General features: G+C 44.1%; 2 protein-coding genes across 2 annotated transcripts; both read right to left on the bottom strand.

The window, feature by feature from the left end:
- Positions 1–1361: 1361 nt before the first annotated feature.
- Positions 1362–13409, bottom strand: APOA2 (apolipoprotein A2). The gene is made up of 4 exons (XM_086945034.1): positions 13369–13409; positions 7399–7478; positions 4805–4952; positions 1362–1679 (listed from the first exon to the last, which is right to left on the bottom strand). The coding sequence occupies exons 2-4, from the start codon at positions 7448–7450 to the stop codon at positions 1577–1579; spliced, it is 303 nt and encodes a 100-aa protein (XP_086801160.1). The 5' UTR covers positions 7451–7478; positions 13369–13409; the 3' UTR covers positions 1362–1576.
- A 4783-nt stretch (positions 13410–18192) lies between these two features.
- Positions 18193–18945, bottom strand: LOC147673947 (KRAB domain-containing protein 2-like). The gene has a single exon (XM_086945543.1). It carries the CDS (start codon positions 18943–18945, stop codon positions 18193–18195), a length of 753 nt encoding a protein of 250 aa, XP_086801669.1.
- Between the last annotated feature and the right edge of the window lie 5549 nt (positions 18946–24494).

The following is a 24494-nucleotide window of genomic DNA, read 5'->3' on the forward strand; positions in this document are numbered from 1 at the left end:
TCTTTTCTTTCTTTTAAACAGCTCAGAGCAAGAACATTTTCTTTTGTTTGCAAAGCTGCCTTAAGTCCTCAAATGACCTTTCTCTAATTTGAGTTCACTTTTAAGTTTTTGCCATAAGCTTCTAATGTGTTATATTATGTTATATTCATTTGTAGAACGCATTAATCACCCAGGAGGGTATCCAGGGATTTGGGCAGGTGTGTAGGTGTGAGGTGCCTGAGTTGCTTCTGTGAAGAGCCAGCCCTTCATCTTCTTGCGGAACTTAATAAGAGATGAGGTGACTCCGATGTGTTGAGGCTTGTGAATGTGGGTGGAGCCAATAAAGGGAAGTGGGTAGGGCCACTGGAGGAAGTGGGCGGAGCTGGGAAAGTGGGTGTGGCCACGTTAAAGACTATGAGCACCTGCACTTCATATTTTACAAATTAAGCACTGAGTGGACGGAGTAAATGTAGGTAGGGTGGTGGGGTGATTTACATGCTGCATTCTGCTTTAATTCCACCTATCACATTTAGAGATGTCGGTTGGCCTAACGGGCATCTGAATACATTGGCAGGAACCACCGTTATGGCAAACATTATAGCTGTCCCCCAACTTTTACCAAAGTTTTTTATTTTTCAAAAAGTAACTTCCAAAGTGGTAGTTTGTTTTGATCGATAAAAAATGAATGACCCCCCACACCATGGCAGTTTTCCACCATGGTGTGGGCATGATTTTATTTTTCTACTGTCCCTCACAGCCAAGATATACCTGGCGGTGACGTACAGAAGAAAAGTCATCTTATCACCCACTGTTAATAGGGCAGATGGTAGGATGGCGTACTTTTGACGGCCGCCACTCCCTCAATTTGTTGAGGAACGTTTACACTGATTGAGTACACTTTACTCCATTGGCCTAAACCTAGTGGTCCGTCCACCTCTAAATTGGGTGGGTGGACCGCGAGTTTGGTGGAGAGGGTCCTTTATTGCCATTGCGGTGGACTACCATCTCCACCAAACTCTAAATCAGCACCTGTCTTAAGTTAGTTTAAAAAGATATTCAATGCATAGTAGCCAAAGCATGAAACATATTTAAAAATGAATCACAAGTTCACAAAATTGGGAAAGCTCTTCATCCAGAACAATTTGCTATGCAATTTTTCACATCTGGATCATATGTAATATAAACCGACTGAATTTCAAGTTTACAAAACTGACTTTGTCACTCACTGATTTTTTTTTTTTTAACCCTTTCGATGCTGATGACGAGCTGAGCTCGTCATCACCCACGGGTGTCGTGTGCTGATGACGAGCTGAGCTCGTCATGAATAAATGGCATCAAGAGTTTCCCAGCACAGGGGGGGAAAACGCCCAGCAGCCATGTGGTTAAAGACAATTTGGATCCCAACAGATGAAACCATAAGCAGTCATTCCATGTTTTCATTTATTTTTAATGTTACATCACCTTAATTTTCGTCGACAATTCGCAACAGACGACACAAGACGAACATGAACAACGATTTTAACATAATCTAGCTAGATATCACAGTGTCCTTTTATACAAACATTGACAGAGGTATAGCTGAGGTGATCCCTCGTGGTTATTGCCCCATACCCTTAGCCATTTTCATAATATTTTCAAGGATCTTGTTGAACTCTGCCTTGAGGGGCTCCATCTGTTGTTGTGTCTTTTCAAAATAGGTCCTGGGGAAATAAAAAATCATTTTAGTTATATACATAATGTACTTTATAAATCCTTACAGTTTTTTATCTCATAACATGAGGAGTGCAAGTAGGGAAACTAGGGTGCATATTTACATGAAAATGGCACAGTGCGATGCCACAAGCAATTTTGCTGCATCGAGCTGCATCATTTTCAAAATGCAGGGATGTGCCGTATTAACAAGGATATGATGCATCTCTGTGTTCACACCAGTGCTGGCGTAAACAAAAATTGCCTAGCACCAACACAGGCATCCCTGCACCATGGTGCAAGGGTGCCTGTGTTGCAGGGAAGATTGTGTTTGTACAGGAAGAGACACCTTCCTGCACAAAAACAATAATTAATGGCGTTTTACTCCATCTATGTGTGCTGCAGAATGCAGAACACATAGAGCGAGAAAAAAGGAGAAATAAAAGTGTGTCTCCTCGCTGCACCACATTAACACCTCCTTTGAAATGTGCTAGTTTTTGATGCTGTCTCAGATGTACAGATCCTTGTAAATCTGGAGCACTGTCAGAAAGCCATGGGTGTTGCTGGGAACACTGACCGCAATACCCACTGCACACACCTTTGCTAAAGACAACTGCGATGCAGAGGGCCTCTCTCTCATACATACACATACACTGCACATGAATCCAATAGCAAACAGGTATACTAAAACGCACAGCCAAGAATGGCATTGTCTGAGCAAATACCTCAGTAGGAGAAAATGCCTAATAGACTGTTCCAGTTGCCCAGGCCTGTTCTTTCCATTATGTCTTTGACTGCTAAATTAATTAATTAGTTAAGAGCCTGCTGCTAAAGGGATTGGAATTCACAAAGCCTGCAACCTACCAAGTAGCAGGCTCTTAACTAATTAATTAATTTAGCAGTCAAAGACATAATGGAAAGAACAAGCCTGGGCAACAGTAACAGTCTATTAGGTCTTTTCTCCTACTGAGGAATTTGCTCAGACAATGCCATTCTTGGCTGTGCGTTTTAGTATACCCGATTGCTATTGCATTCATGTGCAGTGTATGTGTATGTATGAGAGAGAAATGCACTATTAAAGTAAACCCTACTCCAGGTCATGGTACTGCTTATGATCTCACATAGCAACTTACCAAGTAGCAGGCTTTGCCAGTGCATTACCCAAAGTCGCCATGTACTAAAGGCACATTTCAAGTTGCAAATTGCTTTGCAACTAAAAAATGTCGTCATTGTGACTCCTTGAGATCTACATGAAAAAAAGAGGCTTACAGGGGGCTAATCCCCATCCTTCAGACGCTTCTTTGATTGGAATGCGGTGATGGAGTTCTGCTGCCCCTTCTAGAAGGGCATCACTCATCCCTGCATTCACAGGGGCTTGGTAAGTTTGGAAAAGGGAATTCTGCCTAAAGAAAATGCATGAGATAAGTGTCTGTGAACCCTGACAAATGGTCATTTTTCACTCCGGTGGATAAGTACACCCATTGTAGTGCAGCATTATTCTGAAGTGGTGGTTCCTCTGAAGGCACAGAGATGTCTGCCAGGCAGTGGAGTGAATGCCTCTGTGCCCCTGGCAGAAGGGAGTACATCCCACCAAATACATTGGATAAAAAACAGAGTTTGTGGACACAGCACTAAAAAGATCTCTTACTACTGTCATCTGGTATAAGCGATACTCGGGCCAGGCCAACTCCACCTTCCTTCCTCCCAGGGTAAATAAATTGAGTGCCATTAAACGGGGTAATAGTATCCCCAGCTACATACATATTTACAGCACTTAGAAGTGGAATCTGCAGCGTTAAGCACTATATATTGTTTATTATTATCATTTGTGGTAGTAGTAGACGTAGTAGTATTAAGCCAATACTTTAAAGTTTGGCACAATGGGAGATTCTTCTGTTATTTAGCACTTGAACGGATATGTGCATTCAAGAAACTAGTATGCTGCTCTCCGAGTTGTTCTGTGTGGGATCAAGAGCCATGTCTCGAAAGCAGCACACGGCCCTTCTGCCAGTGCAGTGTTTCCTGTGTCCCATAGGGCCAGTGCAGCCTTGAAGGTGAATCAAAATATCCCTGGTTGGCCAGTGCTCAGCTGCAGAGGATCAGGGGTGACAGGGATTTCCCCAGACCATTGAAGAAGCAGTGATTTTTTACCGTCATGACCATATATATATTATTTTCGTATTGTGGGTTCTAAGTCTTTTCATCCCTGTAAAAAAATGTATTTGACAAGGTACCGATGGTTTCTTCTCGATCTACCTGAACACCACCAATGCAAATTCTTCTGGTAAGCCTCGTCAGACCCATTGATGCATTCCAAAATGCTACTGGTATTAACTGGAGTGTTGCTTTAGCGGGGACACGCGATGTGCTGCAATTCGTAGGACCTCTTTTTGAGTAGGCATGTTACATGTGCAGGGAGTCTGGTGGGCCAGGGAGACCAGGAATGGAGCCCAACGTCCATTCATGGTTGCCTTGGACCACAGCCTCACAGATGCAGCTCTGCTTTAGAGGTGGTTCGCACGTTGGGGGTCATAGATTCCTCCTGTTACAACAATAGCAGTTGTTGCTCAAATATTCCTCCTGTGTGCTCTTAAAAGCTGAGATCTCTGGGACTCGTGAGCCAGAGCTCTTCGTGACTTATATTTCTTTATATCAGCTTGATTGAACTGAGGAATGTTCTGAGCTGCATACTGGCAGGGTTTTATGCTACCCAACGAGGATATTCATTCACCAGCTCCAGGCTTTGACCCTGATTCCAAACACAGGCAAATGAGTCTTCTGTCAAGTCAAGTCAAACCAAGCTTTATTCGATTAATTAAAATCATAAAAGCAATTACATAACATTATTCATGAATTTAAAAACAATTCATAAGTCTTTTGTCATTTCATTGAGATATCTAGATAAAGTGATAGGACTGGGACCCGGAAAGGACCGGAGAACAGATGTGTATACGTTTTACATAGCACAACTACTCCACAAAGGGCTTCTGGGTGCTAGAGAACAGTGGCCACATAGGACACATGGCATTGTTAGTTAGTCGGGTGGTGCCGGGAATGTCTGGCGCGCTCACTGTGGCCCCTAAAAGTGACAGCAAGACTTAAGGAAATTAACAAAAGAGCAAAAACGTGTACTTACTGGGCTTGTGTCCCCAAATCCTGGGCTTGGATCTTCTGCACCAATTCTTGTGTGCCGCTCGTCAGCATATCGGAGAAGGAAGTGAAGAATTTAGTGACCTCATCATACGCAGGGATGGGGTTCGGGGCCTCCCTCTTCACCACGGCAGCTGCTCGGACGGAAAAGAACAAGTTAAAGCGGAAGCCATTCCTTGAGAGGCGCCAGAATGACGCTGCATTCCCTCTATTGTCTGGGGCAACGGAAGTGACGTCATGATGCACCCATGAAACTCAAGGCTGACTCCTTGCTGCTCTTGGACACTCAACAGACTCTTTTTTGCTGCTTACAGGATAGGAAAGGGCGAGAAGTGGAAAGAAGAGAAAGCCACAGCTGTCACAGTTCTTCTTACTTTTTTCAGGTCCCCTGGGGCCAGGGACAGCCAAGAGAAATACAAGCCACGGGGACCAGTGGCTACTCCTGGCTACTAAATGCAGTCCAATATCAAACTGATGAATGGGTCGAAGTGCAAGAGAGGTCACATTCACAGGTGAAATGAGAAAGGACGGAGAGGGCGAGAGTTTCAAACTAGCTCGCCATTCAATGACAACGAAATAGATTCCCAGCATGTGAGAAGAGCGACCTTTCTCGCACAACACATACCACAAACTAAACTTCCTATGGTGCTGAATGAGTTAAACGTCAGTCTTAGCGCCCACTGCACACAAAACAGCACCCAGGTGCTCTCTTTATTAATTTACAGTGTGTACTGAGTGCTCCTCAAAGGTTTCTGCTAGACTCATTTAAGGGGTTTGTTCCCTTGTTCTCAGTGTCTCTCTTGGCCATTGTTGCTTCAAAGTGAATGAAAGACAGCATGAGGTTTCTACTAAAAACACATAAATACATGAATTCATGGCCGCTTTCTCACCGGATATTGTGTTATTGTGTTGGTTAGTTACTGTTTTGTGCATGTGGTCAATGCGGCATGTCAACCTTGAGTTTTGTATCTAGTGGAGCCAGCTGAGTGATTGTGAGTGGACAAGAGAAAGGAGGCGGGTGGTTGTGTGAGTCCATGAAGTGGCGTGGAGGGGTGCTGGCACATGGTAAAGGGGCTATCTGGAGCTGAATGGAGAGTTAAAGGAAGGTAGTGTTCATGGCTGGACTGGCCGTAGCTGGCACCAGGTGTTTTCCCTGTGCTTTTGGCTCGGTGGGGCTGGTATCGGAGTGGTGGGGCCTTTTTTTTGTTACTGGGGGCTGCTTTTGAAGCAGGGTGGGCTACCATGACCGAACCGCGCCCCCATTTTACGCCTGTTCATGTCCTGGATTGTAGGCGTGGTTTTAACATTTTTGCAAGTGCTTATTATGTGTCATCAGTGTTTCAATTGGTATCTCCCATATGCCTTCCTTTGCAGTGAATGCTAAACCCATGTCTGCTGAAAAATGCTCTAGTGGCCTAGAAGACTATGCAATATACAAATATTATACGGCTCAATTCACTCTCTAAGCTAAGACAAACAAATACACACCAGTAGATAGCCTTTGGAATGCTCCCCATCAATGCAACCCATCTTTCAAGCATTTCTTTATTCACAATTGACAACAGAACACATTATAAAGGCTAAGCACACCTTCAGCAACACAACCAAAAACACCAGAGCCAAGTAGTTGGGAACGAGATGTCCAATTCACAACTATTCATCCTAATGGAGCAAGATTAACAACGAAGTCTGATTTACCCTTTGACGGGCAGAGTAATATCAGTTGGGATGGGGAGGGGATTACTTCCTCCACACCGACAGTACTCTGCCCACCAAATCTAGAGATGACCACCGGTCCAGTGGTCATCTTTGTGCTTTGAAATGAACTGCTGTTCCAGCAGCCTCTTTCAATGTACTAAAGGTTTGGTGGATGGCTGCTGTCGGATTATGTCCTCACCGCCAGGTTTTTACTGGTGTTTGCAGACAGGAAAAAACCGACATTGCAGCATCCACCCTAAATAGTTCAGGAGGTGTAATGTCCTTCCTTCAGCACCCCCTACTCTGTGGGGCCGTTGAAGAAAGTTCTCTGTCGACAGAGCCAGCAGGGGGTTCTGTCAACAGAATAATTAAGGCCCTCCCATCTCTAAATGAAGTCTGGTAGACCGAGCGTTTGGTCGGCAGGGTGCTCTATTGGGTTTACAAAGGTGTATCCTATCAGTCAAGCTCTAAATTGGGCGCAGCATTTTATAGTCCATCCAATGCAAACACATCCCGCAAATAGTCCTTGATAACTTAAAAACCACATGCGGGTACCCTCCCCATAATCAGTGGGACCCATCCGCAAGCACAATACTGCACAGACCTTTGTTACACTTTCCAGACATAAAGATACATGGTATCTGAACAACCGTCAGTGAGGAAGCTTAAATCAGGTAGAAAGGCATGCTCCACACCAATGGGAGCTGCAAGGAGCCATGCAAACAGCGGTATGGCTGTCAGTGGGGCAACAGGTGCAGTGACACAGGAACTCCCTGCAACCCATAGGGTTCTGCCTTTTAGTACCCAACCATGGTCAGTTGAACCCATTTCCTTTGTTTGCCTTGGGGCCCTACCTTATCTGTCTCCTGTCCGAAGCCTTACCTTCCAGGCTGGTGACTGCGAGCAGCAGGAACGTAAACACAAGAACCTTCATGTCTGTAGTGTGTCTGTAGACGTTGACCCTACCAAAGCAAAAAATACACAAGCATGAAATATCGAATGAACAGTAATCTGAATACGCCGCTATCTATGGTGCTGGAAAGATCCTGATTTTTGATACCCAGAGGAATTACTTGATCTCAGAATCTTAAGCAAACCATGTTATTTCTGTTTTCCAAAGATTCTCCTCAGCAAATAGGGAAACCCTAAGTGGAGATGTCCACAAAAAGTCCAAACTAAATTATTTTAAATATTTTAAAGAAACGGAGTTTTCTATTGTATACACATATTTTAAGCTTTACACCTTGCCATTGAGTTATGTTACATATATTTATAACACGCCCAAAGCCTAAAGGGGTATGGATAGAGTCTATCAGGCAAAGAAGTGTGTCTTTAATTTCCTTTTAGCCTATCTGTATTGCCCTCACTGTATCGGTACTGTACTGTATACACAATAATCCATACTAATATAATAAAGAGAGAGCCCAAACCTTTAAGGCGGGTAATCTCAGGAACCACAGCACCAATCACAACACCCAATACAGCGTTGGAAAGGGCAGTTGCAGCAGAAGGACATAGGCTATGCAGACGCCCACCATATACATTTAAAAGGTAAAAGAACCGTGCCAGCAAAGTAGTCCCTTGTGGGCGTGTCTGCGTTGTGCTGTGGGCGTGTGCTGGGGGCATGACAAACTCTGGGGGCGTGTGGTACGTTCCGCCCTTCATGCCATGTCTCATATTGTGTGCTAATCCCACCCTGCTCCCTTTAAATACCCCTGCACCCCATAATCATAACCCACCCTTACTCCTTAAAATACCCCAACACCCTTAAACACTAACCCATCTTAACCCTATAAATATACCCTGTACCCTAAAACCCAAACCTATCCCTAAACCCTAAAAATACCCCTGTACTCCAAAACTCAAACATAGCCCTGAACCATATAAATACCCCTATACCTCAAAACCCAAACCTGCCCCTGAACCCTAAAAACACCCCTGTACCCCAAAACCCAAACCTAGCCCTGAATCCTAAAATACCCCTGTACCCCAATCCTAGCCCTGAACCCTTAAAATACTCCTGTACCCCAAAACCCAAACCTACCCCTGAACCCTAAAATACCCATGTACCCCAAAACCCAAACCTAGCCCTGAACCCTAAAAATACCCCTGTAACCCAAAACCCAAACCTAGCCCTGAACCCTAAAAATACCCCTGTACCCCAAAACCCATACCTATCTCTAAACCCTAAAACTGCCCCTGTACCCGATAACCCAAACTATATCTAAACCCTTAAAATACCCAAACACCCCAAAACATATACCTCAGTACCTCAAAACATATATCCCTATACCCATACTTACCTTATCCAAACATAAAAAACATCCTTTTACCATTCATGCATTTACAACGAATTTTGTTGTAAATGTATGTGTGGTAAAAGCGTATAAAATGTAATGCCATGCGTTATAATAGCATTGCGGAGTCATGGTACTTTCGTAATGAAAGTATGCGGAGTGATGGTATGCGAAAAGAAAGTTGCGGAATAATGGGTGTTTACCCTCCCCCGGTAAGTACATCGGTGGCACGGCGGCCCACATCTCCAGCAACATACTCATATTTTTTCACCACCCATTTGAAAAATGCACAGGTCTCTCTCATTGATGGCCAGCACCGACATACACTTTTAGACACACCTCCCGCCACAAGTTCTAGAATTGCGAAATTTAGAGCTGGGGAGCTACGTTTGAATCTCGGCATCAGCTCAACATCCGGTGATTCCAGGAAAATCGTTTTGTCTCCCCATGCCTACCACAAATGAATGTGTTCTTCTGTAATGTAAATTGTGCTCATGCCATGTTGTCGAGTTAGCGCTATATAATATTGCAAGGAAAAATAAAGTAGGGAAACTCGAGTTCACACACTACTGAAAGCGCACTCTTAAGTGCATCAGCAGTGCACTGTGAATCGGAGCCTTTCACATGCCTGTCACAGATAAGAAATGCTATCTAAACGAAATCCTACAAAACAATATACTACTGGCCGGCAGCAATTCATACCCGGACAACGTCAGGACGGGCTGCTAGTCTTCTAATAAAATTCTTTGAAATAAAAAAAAAACTACTGGGTCCTGAATAGACCGCAGGACAAGAGGAAGGGCAACCCAAGCCGTGGCAGCCTTCACAGCAAAGGACCTAACCTAACCTATGATACTTGAAGCGAGGGACGTGGGCAAAGCGAAGGGTCATGGATCGAAAGGCTCGCAAAGGAACATATAATGAGAACCGTTTCTGCAGACAGAGAAGGCTGCACCGTTGGAGAGCACAATGGGCCAGAACCAATGATTTCAATTTAACTCTGTCCGCCCGGGGAGCCAATGGAGAGATCGCAGTTGATGGTGAACACGTGACATCGTTCAATATGGCCTGGTGCCATAAACTACGAGTCTCCTGAGGGGTTCTTCTATGTGGTCGCAAACTAAACACAACAGACTTACAGTATATCACTATTAGTAGGATCGTCATGGCTAATGAGATACGTTTTTTACTCTCACCCATTTGCACCATATTAAAACTCGGTGTGCCATCGGCACATCACACGCTCCTACTTTATTGCAGATTTTCCCGCTGCACTCTTCCGTAGGTGAACCCTTCCATGGTGGTGACCTCACGGTGATTCCCACACTGAGCTCTTCTGCGCTTCCACCGCCCCAGCCTTGTGTGTTTTTGGGGACATTACTCGACTTCCAGTCTCGCCTCATCCCCTCACTGCTGGCCGCCTCTCTACTGAGGTGACCTGAGCTCTCAGTTCAAATGGATTCCCGCTCGCTTCTGCTTACCACTGACTTTACCTGTAGTGCCTCGTGCACGTCGTACATAACCAGCACTACAAGAGGGAGTATTTTCTGAGTGGTTGCTAAATTGATGCGGCTGTTTTCCAGGCTGTTGCCTTGTCTGACCCAGAAACAAACCCATCCTGTGTCCATGGGCCTCATTTATGAGGCTGTGCGTCACTTTTACGCCGCCGGTGCGTCATTTTTTGTGACGCACCAGTGGCGTAAAAAATGCGCCTTGTTGCGCCATATTTACAAAGTGACGTATCTAGGTAGATGCGTCACTTTGTAAACCCCTGCGCCACATTATACCTGCGCCAGGTATAATGTATGGAAGGGGGGCGTATTGACGCAAGGAAGGGTCGCAGAAGTGACGCAGTGAAATCTATGAGATTTCACTGTGACCCTTTTAGGACGCTGTTGCGTCAAAATCTTGCGCCTGCCTCACAGCAGGCGTAAGACTGACGCAGGCCCTTTCACATGGGGCTTACTGAAACCAAAGACAGTCCATATGGAGTAATATTACTACCTTTAACAGTGGCACAATGATGTGCTCCCCCACCCTCCCCGAATGTGAAGAGGGACCACAGAGTCTCCCATATCTCACAGATATGCCTTGGCTTTGGGCTGAAATGGCGTCCCCTGAGGGACGGTGAAGCCCTGAGGTGGCCTGCAATTTAGAAATACACATGTTAACTGAAGAAGTTAAGTCTTTTTCAGAGATATTACCATTCGGCCAGGCTCTCCTTTGGTCACCGCCACACAGGCTTGCTTCACTTTCTGAAACATTGCATCTTGGGTTATTAATGTAATGTAACCGACCAAGGCTCAGCGCTAAACACAGTGCAGGGCTTGGAGTTATCATCATAAAGTGAGAAAATTGTTGGCATCCAGTAAAGGTTTTGTGGTAACACCGCTTTTTCAAGTGCAGGCTTACAGCACCAGAGATGACGGTGCACAACAATATGTCGTAAAACAAAAATAAACGACAAATTGTTTCAAACTAACAAATGAAAACGATTGGTGCTCAGGGAATACATATAAATGCTTGAAGTCACCTGGTCCGTGTGCTGCAGTAATTCCTCATTTTAAGAGCAGAATGGGTGCACAAAGCCCACCTGTACGCCAAGGCTGCTAGTGGGGTTCACCTCCTAGTTCCGCGCTCTACCCAGAATGACAGTGTTTGTACCCCAATAATTCTTATGGCAAATCGCAGCCAGAGTCATACTTGGGGCCTTCTCCCTACACTGCTGGTGCCAGCAGCCTGACAGGGGTTTGCATCGTCCCTCGATGCACACCCTTAAGCAGGGCTTTAAGTGGGATGAAAATCAGGGGGGACTCTCAAAGGGGCGTGGCCAATGCAATTAAGGGCTGGCTTAAAATACCTAAGCTAAAAATCTGTGCTTAGCACAGTGTGGCGCCCGACTTGTATTTTGCTGTTTCTGTCATTGCATCCAGTTATATGATACAACAAATAGCATCATACCTACAACAAGTCGGACTATTGGCTTTGTCAATGGTTGTTAGTTGCACAAGGTAAATAAGCAGCAAGTATTGCTTGTATATAATGTTAAAAAAGCTTCAATTTAAAGCCCTGGTGACAACACAACAATGTTGCTGCTCCTGAGTTTCAAAAGAGAAGGGCGATCCAGAGAGAAAATGGCTCTTTAAAGGATTTCCCTTCCCCTACAAGGCTCACCTGGCATGACGTCATGCCGTAACTGCTCCACAAGTGAGAAGTGAGCAGTGTGGGCAGCGCACATTGATGTGCCTGCAGTCACTGTAGTCCGGAAAAAAGCGGGCCGCCTGTGCCAGGGCACAAAACAGAGCCTGATAGAGACCCGTTTTGAGGCCGCCTTTAAAAATTCTGCAGGTGCTCAGCACCGGTGAGACCCGGCCCACTTAAAGCACTGCACTTAGGGATGTTTCATGCACGTGAACGAGCAGTGATGTGGTTAAAGATTGTACATGAGTCCATGTTGGCCTCTGACAAGCTGGATGATCCTCGCATCCAGCCACTGAACACCCATATTTGTACAGTTTGGGGCCCTCAAAGCCTTTTTTTTTACAATCAAACATGTCTGCATTAAAACAGTTAGTTAGTTCGGTACATTTTCCACACGAATTTGCACGACTTAATAAATCACATGGGGTGACACGCGCTCAGGTTAGCTTTAAACGTACAAAAAAAGGACTAGGATTTAAATTCGCCCTTGCTGCACTATGGTGCGCATTGCATTTTTTACTACCTTGCCAACACTGAATATTCAAGTATTTGTTAGAATCGAATATAGACTTGAATAACATTTTTATAGCTAAGGTACCTGTTAGCTAATACAAGATGCGTTTCTTTTATTATCATATTTTCATCAGAAAACCTTGATTAATAAATCTATGCATCTGGGAAACACCAAATTATGCCCAGGAAAGGTTATGATCCAATGTGCAAGTTTTGGACCGGTGGTTTCATTTTAGTTCATGGATTTCAACAAGCAGCATCATTGATAATTCTGCTTTGAATGTGGAAAAGTGTATTGCTGACTCTAAATACCGGAATATCTGCAGACATTTTGATGCAACCTCATATTTTAACTATGGCCCACGTGGGTCTACATATTTATTAAAATAATAACTTTATAAACGCCCAACTATAGTAAGTGTTACTCTGCTAAAAATACAAACACTTTTTGACTTACCATAGCGTACTGAACTTTCAGTGAAATGTCATAGCTGGCCTTAATTGAATTAATTAATGTCACACCTGTAAAATAGTGCTTGAAATTGAAGTCTAAAAGTGCAGGTACTCACTGTCTCAGAGTACCTGTTTGTTACCGAGAAGTGCTGGTACTTTACCACTAAGAGTATGGAACCACTGCTGAGAAGCGGTAGTTCACTCCCTTTCAATTAAAGAAACACAAGTACTCTGTACCTACCAGCCCCTGCCCAATTTAAGCAGTGTTGTAAAAACAATAAGTAACCGAGCATCGTCTTTGTAAAACATGGCCGCCAGGCTTTTGATAGCAGTCACACCAACAAGCCTGCAAGGCAGACCCAATAGTGCATAACGCAGAATCTCTCACCTGTGTAAAGACGGTGGCTTCAGGTTCGGCCCGGGCAGTGTGACATTCAGTGCTCCGAGGTGCTCTATATATACCAGTCTGCTGTGTGCATGCCCGCCCCTTCTGCCAGGTCACCCCTACCCGCCCTCACTTCATTGAGTGATCTGTCTGGCCCCTGCCTCCCCAGCCCAGCCACCAGTTATCTCTGATTTGCTGAGCGCGAGGCTGCCCAATCTGCAGGATTAAAGATACCCAACAACAGGTCAGAAGTCCAAGGATCGGTGTCTGTGGGCAGCGGGTCAACAGCCAACAGAATGTGGCAAAGTTGCTTCACGTCGCTGAGTCAGGTGGCAAACATTGCACGTAGCGTGGAACCTTTGAATGGAGGCCTGTTGGCAACCTCGGATGTTTCCTCACAGGCTTAAGTTCGTAATAAGCACGCCGGGCTGGGAAGAGAGACACTTACATGGCACATGGCCACTGTCCGAGGTTCAGGCCTGTAGAAAAACTGCCTAAATCCACTAAAAGTGGCCATGTTGTCTTTGTTGATCACATATCGCTTGCCCTTTTTTGGTGTCCTGCCACCTCTACCCTCTGTGCTTTTGACCAAACACTCTCAGGTCTAGCAGCATGTCCTACGCTATCAGATCTCATGCGTCTCAGCCCAAAATGTCCAAACCTCGGTTCACAATCACCACAAGTTGTGCTGTTGTTCTTACTGCTGTTGACCCATAAGGACGTGTGAATGTTTTCGGACAGCCCAGTGCCTATGAAAGGCTGCTGGGTGCGGCGCAGCATCAGTTACAGTCCAAACATTCCGAGCTGCCCACCCCAAGTGCTTCCAACCTATAGAAGACCAACCTGGCCAAATGACCCAACTACTTCCAGGCCTTGCGCTTTCATCGTGACCCAGGGTTGGTGTTAAGATATTTGCCACTTGGAGTGAGGACACATTTTGCCACACCCCGGCAAAAGGACAATCTTTGCTATTGGAATGAACAAGCGGGGGCTCCAGCAATACTCACCCTGAGCATGTCTCACTGGGAGCTAGCATTGCATTGCCAATAGTCTGTTGGACTTGCAAATCTATATCGAAAAAAAGGAAAAACACACTTTTGGCTAGAAGGTTTCTATCGTTCGTCTGCGTTAAAAAGAGATTTTTGTATTGTGCTGGGTCAGAATGTCTTTCGAATATGGTATGTTAACGTATTTATATAGCTCATCCTTCATCGTTTCCAAAGCTCCCTTGAGTGTCCGGAATGTTGCATGGTTTTGACTTGGCCAGAATAGAGGGTGATCCTATGCAGTCCTCGGCCACAGGCCATGTCCTTAGGTTTGTATACTTCTTTCAAGTGTGCTGTCTTATTATCAGAGGGGTTGGTCCTATTAATGTGGTGCATGATTCTTTCTCCTTTCTTGTGGGTGGTAATGCAAGCACCTTGTGTCGCTGATAGCTGGGCTCGTGGGAGATCAGGGGCTCCAGAGCTCCAGATCAAGCCGTGGACAAGCCTTTGCACGCTGCACCCACAGCCCCAATGAGTTCCAACTCACCTTTACCCGCAGAAGGCCACCAGGCGGCGACTGTGGATACACTGGAGCTCGTAAAGTGCGCGTTGTATTATGGGAGGAGAGGGAGTCTGCCCTTTTCACATAAGGAATTCTGGGAGAATAGAAATCTGTAATCATCGTCGCTCTGTGGCTGCCATTGTCAAAAACGCAAAATTCATTCCAAAGGGAAATGTCCAGGGCCGGGCTAGGGAACCAGAGGCAGCACTCAAGCACTGGCAAAAGTGGCTGAAACCACACTCCCTTTAACTCCTCCTCCCACTGTCTCTCTCGTACCATCCCTCCTCTCTCTCTCTCTCTCTCTCTCTCTCTCTAGATGCCCCCCCACATCTACTGCCTTTAACCACGTGGAGCTGGGAAAGTGACCGAGGCACCTGCAGTGGCCATGGGCTTTCAAAACCGACCTCCAATGGCTTCAGCCCACCGGGGAAATGCCCGGTGAATAAAAGGCCAGCCGGGAAACACAGACCTTTTGTTCCAGGAAACACAATACCCAACCATCCCACTGCAGGTAGTCTGGTCATTAGACCCCAGCTTTTTCTTTGGCATTGAGGAGGCTTCCTGACTCTCACAGCCTCTTCACCAGTGGCATTGACCCGGCCTTCCTGCCATGGGTTGCCTCTCTCTTCACAGAGCCTTGGCCATGCATGGCCTTAACTTCATCAGTGCTGCTTGGTCGGAGCCTCCGTGTGTGGCCTGTCTTGTGGGTCAGGTTGCTGTGGAGAAAAGGTGCACTGTTATACACGCTGCTACTCAATCGTAATGAAGTATTACAAGCATGTTGCCTATAATAGAGTATTATAATAAAAATAAGGCATAATCAAGTATAGTACAATTAGGCGTCCATATTGAGTGGCAGAGTAACATTGTCTCTTCAGGGTTTGAAGGTGGCACCACTCTACTATGTTGACAAGTGTAACCGTTCTCTGAACCTCTGGAAAAGCTTTAGAGTGTATCTGTTACAGTCAAAGTGTGAAATCCCAGTATTGTATAGAATGCCTAGGTAATGTATAGAATGCCTGATGGTTTTCGGCAAACTATGAAACATAAGTTTTTTGTGAAAATGTTACATACTTTTCCTAGACCTTCTATACAATTCCTAGGCATTATACAGAATGGCCAGTACCATTTACGCAAAGTGTTAAAAGGCCACAAGATGAGATTCATAGGCATTCGGCAAAGTGTGAAATCCCGGTATTGTATAGAATGCCTAGGTAATGTATAGAATGCCTGATGGTTTAGAGGCAAACTAGGAAACATAAGTTTTTTGTGAAAATGTTACATACTTTTCCTAGGCATTCTATACAATTCCTAGGCATTATACAGAATGACCAGTACCATTTACGCAAAGTGTTAAAAGGGCACAAGATGAGAAGCCTTTATTAATTAATACGCATTTGAAACTGAAAGAACAAAACTACGAAATAAAGCACAGGATATTCTTACCGGAAAACAATGAAAGCAGAACCGAGATTGAAGTACTTGTTACACTAAGAGAGGCCAGAGTAACACGTGGAATTGTACTCACTTTTATTCTTCACACAAAAACACCTTATATTTTGGCACTTTGATCTTGTACATACATTTCACGACTTAAAGAAGAATGCGAACAGAATTGTTACCGGTAAAACACAAAGCAGAACCGGCATGACCTACAGAATGCGAACAGAATATTCATACCGGTAAAACACAAAGCAGAACTGGCATGACCTAATTGTTGCAGCACAAAAACACCTTCTATTTTGGTACTTTGATCTTGTACATGCATTTCACGACTTAAAGAAGAATGCGAACAGAATATTGTTACCGTTTAAACACAAAGCAGAACTGGCATGACCTACTTGTTGCAGCAGGGAAGGCTAGAGTGACATTTTGAATTGCACTTAATTTTCTTTTACAACACAAAGGCACCTCATATTTTGGCATTTCGTCTTGCACATACACCTGACGAATCCTTGGCCGCTTCCTGTGGAGTGAGAATTAGCTGCAGATCTGAGAGGTATTTCGTGGTCAGGAACGTCTTCAATTCTCATTAAGTTCTTTGGACATACGGTGAATTGTGATCTGGCATAGAGTTGCTTCAAGATTCCTTGTGCAGTTCCAAGTCGGTAAAAGCCATCTTCCGTCACGTTCATAACAACTGCCAAGAGATTGCGTGAGTCACCCCGCCCTTTGTCGACGCCGGGAATCGGAACTCGCACAGTGGCACCCAAAGGCACAGGAGGAATTTTTGTGTCTGAATCCCTTTTCATTTTTTTGGCCTGAATCTCAAGGTTTGATTTTGATTCCATTTTACTTTGGATAGCTTTCTCAATATTTAAGCAAACATTGCACAAAATGCTAACCCAATAACCTTCTACTTCGTCGCCGTCATCGTCTTTAGGAGAATGTCCACAGATGGCATGAACGTTTCGGCCACACTTTCGACATGTATGAGCACCGCTGGTTTCTTTTAAGCAGACTCAACAGATAGCGGAAGCAGAAGGATTTTCGGTAACCAAGGAAATGGAAGGCTCTTCGATAACCATGGCTTCATCACTGTTTTGGTTTCCTCCATCAGGGATTGCATTCTCAGCTATGTCTTCTGCAGGGAGCTGTGCCTCTTGCATTGATTCATCCCGTCTTTCTTCCTGCTGTTGTGTTGTTTGTACGGTCTCTATTATTTTTTTGAGCTCTTCCTCAGTCTCTACGTCTTGTAAAACGTCGTCAGGCAGGGACGACGTCGACAGACCTACTCTAGCTTTGCAGCCGAACAGAGCTTCGTACGGTGACCTCTTAATTCCAGAATGAAAAGCACTGTTCTTCATAAATTGGACGAACCGTAATCCCTCACTCCAGCAGCTAGTTTTTTCATCTTGCATCCAAGCACACAGTATATTTTCAATGTCCTGATTAGCTCTTTCGACGCTCCCCTGACTTTGTAAGTGGCGCGGCTTACCATGGACGACCTTCAAGGTGGGCCAATACTCCTTTCGGCTGCTTAACACATTGTTTGCAAATTCCCTGCCGTTATCGGACTGTAGAATCGTTGGAGCACCAAGCAACGTAAATATGTCGACGAGCTTGTAGGCTACTTCTTCCTCTATCTTTTATTTCAGAGCCAATCCAATCCAATCCAAAAATTCTTTATTTCGGTCGTTTAGACCATAAAAGATACAATACAAGGACACAATAAAACTTAGCTTATTAAAAACACATTTCATACAGTTCATATAATTGATTTTCCCACCTAATCAAGGCAAAAGGGGATTAAAAACAGTTCATAACATTGTCCACAAATTAGAGGATTTTTTTCTTCCTAATCTGCCAAATAGCCATTAAATATTTGGCCACCGCAAACACAATATGGGCCAGGGTGCTGGTTTTCATTACTCTGTATGCATGTGCATAATTCCTAAACCCCAGATTTCTGATTTTCAGAGCCCTGAGAACTACAAACTTAGTGAGATGATAGTGGTACACCATTATAAACTTGTACTCTCTGTCAGCATGGGACTGAAAATCGATAAGATTGACCTGACAACAGGAGTTGTATTCAGAAAAAACCATTGGCTTGACCACAACACCTTTTTTAACACCTTTTTGCTTCTTCTGGCAAGGCTCACAAAGGTGAATGTACAGCTCAATATCATGACAGGTAATGTTCTTATACTTGGGTGAAAGTTCTTTCAATATCCTGTCCCGTCCTCCATGACCAATAGCCAAATGGGCCTTATGAAGTACGTCAAATAACTTGGAGTCCGCAACGTAAAACTGAATAGCACTCGTACCTTCTTTAACAGGATAGATCAATTTAGTCGTATTCTCGACCATAGTGTCATAGTGTTTCACCAGCCAATAGTCCTGTGGTTCCTTCTTAATGGTCGTCTTAGCCTTTTTCACATCGTCCACTAACTTTTGGTAACTGGTTTCGGTTAGGAAAACACCGTTTTTAGCAGCATTGGCTCTTACTTGAGACAATTCATCGCAAAACCGTTGTTGCATGTCAGCATGGCGTGATTCCTGTCTTGGCACTACACTCCCTTCCGACATGGTGATACAAGAACCACGGGAAAGGATGACGGCAGAGCGTCTGTGGAACCTCAGCTGGATGCTATACACAACCTCTGACCCTGCTTGCAGGCAGGTCGCTCCCCACACCACCGCACGGCTGCCACCTGTTCTTTGCCTGGTTACTTGTGCTGTCTCTGCCCCTCGCTTGCTGGCAACTTGTGCTGTCTCTGCCCCTCGCTTGCTGATAACCTGTGCTGTCTCTGCCCGTCCCTTGCTGATAACTTGTGCTGTCTCTGGGCGTTAGGTGTATTATATACTTTGCCGGCAGACAATCCGGCAAAGTATACAATGCCTAGGCAATGTATAAAATATCAATTATTTCATACTTTGACGTTCGATTTTCAGGCATTCTATACATTGCCTAGCCATTCTATAGAATGCAAGATTTCACACATTGCCGGGCGGGAATAAAATGGCGGGATTAGGCGTATTATATACTTTGCCGTCAGACAATCCAGCAAAGTATGCAATGCCTAGGCAATGTATAAAATATCAATTACTTCATACTTTGATGTTCGATTTTCAGGCATTTTCAGGCATTCTATACATTACCTAGGCATTCTATAGAATGCGGGATTTCACAATTTGACTGTAAAATATCCACTGCCTAACCTCTGGAAGAGGGAATGATGCAGCAGCAGCTGAGTGGAAGAAGATTATCCCTGAAGTGTGATGCAGCGGAAAACGTTCCAAATCTTTCTTCCCACTCACAATATCACTGGGCGCATTTCTTTCATAAACCAGATCTTATAACCCTTTCTTTTCTTTACCCACCATTACTCTGACTTAGGTTCTCTGACTGATGTTTTTTGTTGAGCTGATAGGGACTATAAAACTCAGAAGATGCAAACAATTATCCTATGAGGACCTGGAAAAGATCATTGTTAACATGATCATAACCCTTTCAAGTCTAAAACAAAACGTTCTTTAGCCACACATATAGAATGACCAAACGAATGAGACAGAATCAGTAAAGATAATTCAGAAAAAAACATTTATCTAATACCTCAGATTGCATAGACAGAGCAGGAATGCCTTTCAATTAAGATTTAATGACAATTTGATAATGCAAGTAATCACACCGTTTAGCACAGATCATTTTCAGCAGCACAATTCTGCCTATAGAGAAAGAGGAAAAATACAAAGCAGTTATCCATCATACAAACCAAAACAAGCCAGTTCGCTTCAGGTCTGTCCTCGGGTAATTTAGTTCAAGCTACAGCACCGCATGCCACAGCCGGAGTCAGAGTAACCTCTCAGCCGAAAGGTTGTTTTCCTGCACACCTTTGCCAGCAGGCAAAGCACAGGATTTGGGGTCGCAGTTTGAATAAACTTCTGTTTATTAAAGTCTATTCCACAATGGTTAGTGGAAAAAGGGACATATAATGGAAAAATAGGAATTGAGAGTCAATCAGGCAAATGAATGACAGCCAGTCCCTGTCTCCTCCCCAGATGGGACAATTATACTCTAAATGTTCCAAGTTTACATCCTTAACGTGTCAATTTCATCAGCCCATGGGGTTTCATTGGTCACTCACTATGGGCTGTCATAAGGTGATCAGTAAATCACATAATTCCGGATGAATAAAATGATCCTTGTTTTGCAAGTCACATAAAAAATGTATTAGGCTCCATTTAGTTAGCATTTCGTCACTTCCATGGAAGTAGGAGGTACTTGTATTTGTCCATAGACAATCCGTTCCCAGGCGCTGCTCCCTCGGTTTGCAACATTATTTTGCTACAATTCAATCACATATGCTTCTAGTGAGAAGTGAGTCCATTGTTAGTCAGACCAGAAGTGAAACTTTACAGAAAGTTCTCATGGGGATTAGGTGATTCATATGATTTTACATTAGCGAAAGGAAAGAAAATCTTTTGAGGCCTACATTGAAAAATAGCTGAATCACTGTTGTGTTAATACTATTGATGATGATACATTTGCAAATGCATCTAACTTTCTTCATTAATTCAGTTATGGGTTCTCTTCATGATATACGTGTCAGTATTTAGTGCTACTAAAAATTTCTTTCTAGTCATTATTTTGGGACATTATCATGCAAGCATAATTTCAACGTGACACTTTTCAGTGCATGTATTATTTTCATATGCGTAACAAAAAGCCCACATTCCTTTTAAATCAGTTCTCTTTGCAGAAAACATTTTCCTACATTTCTCTAGTACCACTATGCATATATGCGTTCATTTAAATACACATTTGAATATTGTTATTCACAAAACTATATTATTTTTAATTTTCATCTTTTCTTAAAACATATAAGTGCATCAGCATGAAATTCAAATTTTTCTCACTTGTTTACATTTTCGAATCATTGTTGTCTAAATCTCAGCATGCTTTTACGATGCAGTATGTGAACTCATGTTTTTCAACTAATTAGGTTATCATGTCTCATCCAGTAACAATGTCAGAAATGATCTTCCAGGTACGAATTGGTAAAGATAGATGTCAGATAACATCTCCGCTCCCTCAGGTGAAAAGGTCTAGCCAGCGTTGACCGACTGAGTCGATATCTCCCAAAATAGATTTGGAGTTGGACTCATTCTCACTGAGGATGGAAAGATTTAACTTCAATGGCACGCAGGTCCATTCTGCCTTCCTTCCGCGCTTACCATATGTATGGCGGCTGAAACAGACCTCACATTATGATGAATCTTAATTTATACAGTCCAAGTATATGAATATCATCAACGTTTCAAAGCAAAGGCTAATTATTTACAAAGCTGGGTCTTCACCAGGATATGAGATTATTATGCACCCTGAAAAACAGAGTCAGAAATAGTTTGACCCCACATGTTCTGTGCATAGCCATAGAAGTCATTTAAATGCAACTTGGGGACACGCTCTAAGCTCCAGTGAGTGGAATGTATGCCACTGTTAAATAGGAAAAAGAGAGAAAAAATGATATATGTAAATGATATGAAATGATATGCCAGACGCGTAATAGAGACAGAAACAGACCCAATTACTCTAAGGTGCTTACCAGAATATTGTAAGAAGCATAATTAATTAATGTCTAGAGTTCAATAAATTAAAAAAAATGGAAGTCACCAATAAATTAAAAAGAATGGAAGTCACCAATTATGTGTATACTCAACTACTCTGTAATTGTGTGAGGTGACATGGAAATATGCTTGTATACTGACCAAGACAAGCATCTGCAATGCAATAGGTCTCGCATTCACACGAGTTTGAGCTCTTGGCATTGTAAATGACAATGCCTTTTATTTATGTTTTTTGGTTTTCAAACATAAATAAAAGGCCTTGTCATTTACAATACTAATAGATTAAACTCTCACAAATGTGAGACCTATGCATTGCTATAAAGGGCCTTCTCCACTGCTTGTTAGATTGCAAATATCGGAGAAAGAGACTGGCCTGCTATGTCTTCAAAGTAGTGATAAATAGTGCAGTGAAGAAGAGGTGTAAGTGTTGTAAATTACAGAGACACAAAGTGGGAAGTGAGAGTTACATATGATCCGAGCTATAAACACTAACAAAGTGCTCCAACACCATTTGCTCTGTGATTACACTGTCGTGGTTCAGGAGGAAGAGCCGGAGGAGGGGCTATTTCCTATCCTCTACGTGATTTGAGTGGGCAGTGTGGCATTGTGTAATGTCATTGCAATCTTTGGCTTAATAAAAAACACTCCAGCTGTAGTAGGGCTCTGACTTCACCTCCTGGTGGCAGGCATGGAGGGAGGGAGGGATGGTCTTGGCTGCAGCTCCGGGCTTGTACAGTGCCCCTGCTATTATTAGTGAGCGAGAGGTGCTGAGGTGGGGGTATTGGTATTGATGGTGGTAGTATTGGTGATATTGGTGGTGTTGGAGGTATTGCTATTGGTAGTATTGGTGGTGGTGGTATTGGTATTGGTGGCAGGGGTTTTGGTATTGGTGGTGGTATTGGTATTGGTGGTGGTATTGGTAGTGGTGGTACTGGAAATGGTATTGGTGTTACTGGTATTGGTGGTGATACTGGTATTGGTGGTGGTGGTATTGGGGGTGGTGGTATGACTGGTATTGGTGGTGGTATTGGTGGTGGTATTAGTGGTGGTATTGGTGGTATTAGTGGTGGAGGTGGAATTGGTGGGGGTATTGGTGATGGTGGTGATGTTGGTGGTGGTATTGGTGGTAGTGGAATTGGTGGTGGTGGTATTGGTGGTGGTGGTGTTATTGGTATTTGTGGTGGTATTGGTGGTGGTGACGGTTCTTTTGTTGGTGGTGATATTTGGGGTGGTGGTGGTATTGTTGGTGGTGTATTGTTGGTGGTGGTGGTGTTGATACTGGTGGTGGTGGTATTGGTAGTAGTGGTGGTGATGGTGGTATCAGCGGTGGTAGCATTGGTGGTGGTGATTTTGGTGGTGGTATTGGTGGTGGTGGTATTGGTGGTGGTGGTGGTATTGGTGGTGATGGTGGTATTGATGGGGGTGGTATTGGTATTGCTGGTGGTGGTATTGGTGCTGGTGGGAGTGGTATTGGTGGTGGCGGTATTCGTGGTGGTATGGTGGTGGTGGTTTTGGTATTGGTGGTGGTATTGGTATTGGTGGTGGTGGTATTGTTGGTATTGGTGATGGTATTGGTATTGGTGGTGGTATTGGATTGGTAGTGCTGGTATTGGTGGTGATATTGGTGGTATTGGTAGTGATGGTGGTATTAGTGGTGGTATTGATGTGGTGGTATATTGGTGGAGGTGGTGGTATTGATGGTGGTGATATGGGTGGTGGTATTGGTGGCAGTGGTGATATTGGTGGTGGTATGGATGGTGGTTGAGGTATTGGTGATGGTAGTGGTATTGGTATTGGTGGTGGTGGTATTGGTGGTGGTGGTATTGATGCTGGTATTGGTGGTGACATTAGTGGTATTATTGGTGGTGGTGGTATTGGTGGTGGTGGTATTGGTGATGGTGATATTGGTGGTGGTGGTATTGGTGGTGGTGGTATTGGTGTTGGTGGTATTAGTGGTGGCAGTGGTATTGGTGGTGGTGATATTAGTGGTGGTATTGGTGGTAGTGGTGGTATTGGTGGTGGTATTAGTAGTGGTGGTATTGGTGGTGGTGGTGTTGGTGGTATTGGTGGTGATGGTGTGATTGGTGGTGGTATTGGTATTGATGGCAGTGGTATTGGTGGTATGGGTGGTAGTATCGACATTGGTGGTGGTATTGATGGTGGTGGTATTGGGGGTGGTGGTGGTATTGGTGGTGTTGGCATTGGTGGTGTTATTGGTGGTGGTGGTATTGGTGGTGGTGGTGTGGTGGTGGTATTGGTGGTGTTATTGGTGGTGGTGGTGTTGGTGGTGGTATTGATGGTGGTGGTATCGGTGGTGGTGGTATTGGTGGTGGTAGTAGTGGTGTTGATGGTGGTATTGGTGGTGGAGGTATTGGTGGTATTGGTGGTGGGGGTGTTGGTGGTGGTATTGATGGTGGTGGTATTGGTGGGGATATTGTTAGGGATGATATTGGTGGTGGTGGTATTGGTAATAAAACAGGTTTTTGAAAACAACCCGTCAGGTATCT

Source organism: Lissotriton vulgaris, chromosome 12 (genome assembly GCF_964263255.1).
Source record: "Lissotriton vulgaris chromosome 12, aLisVul1.2, whole genome shotgun sequence".
NCBI lineage: Eukaryota > Metazoa > Chordata > Amphibia > Caudata > Salamandridae > Lissotriton > Lissotriton vulgaris.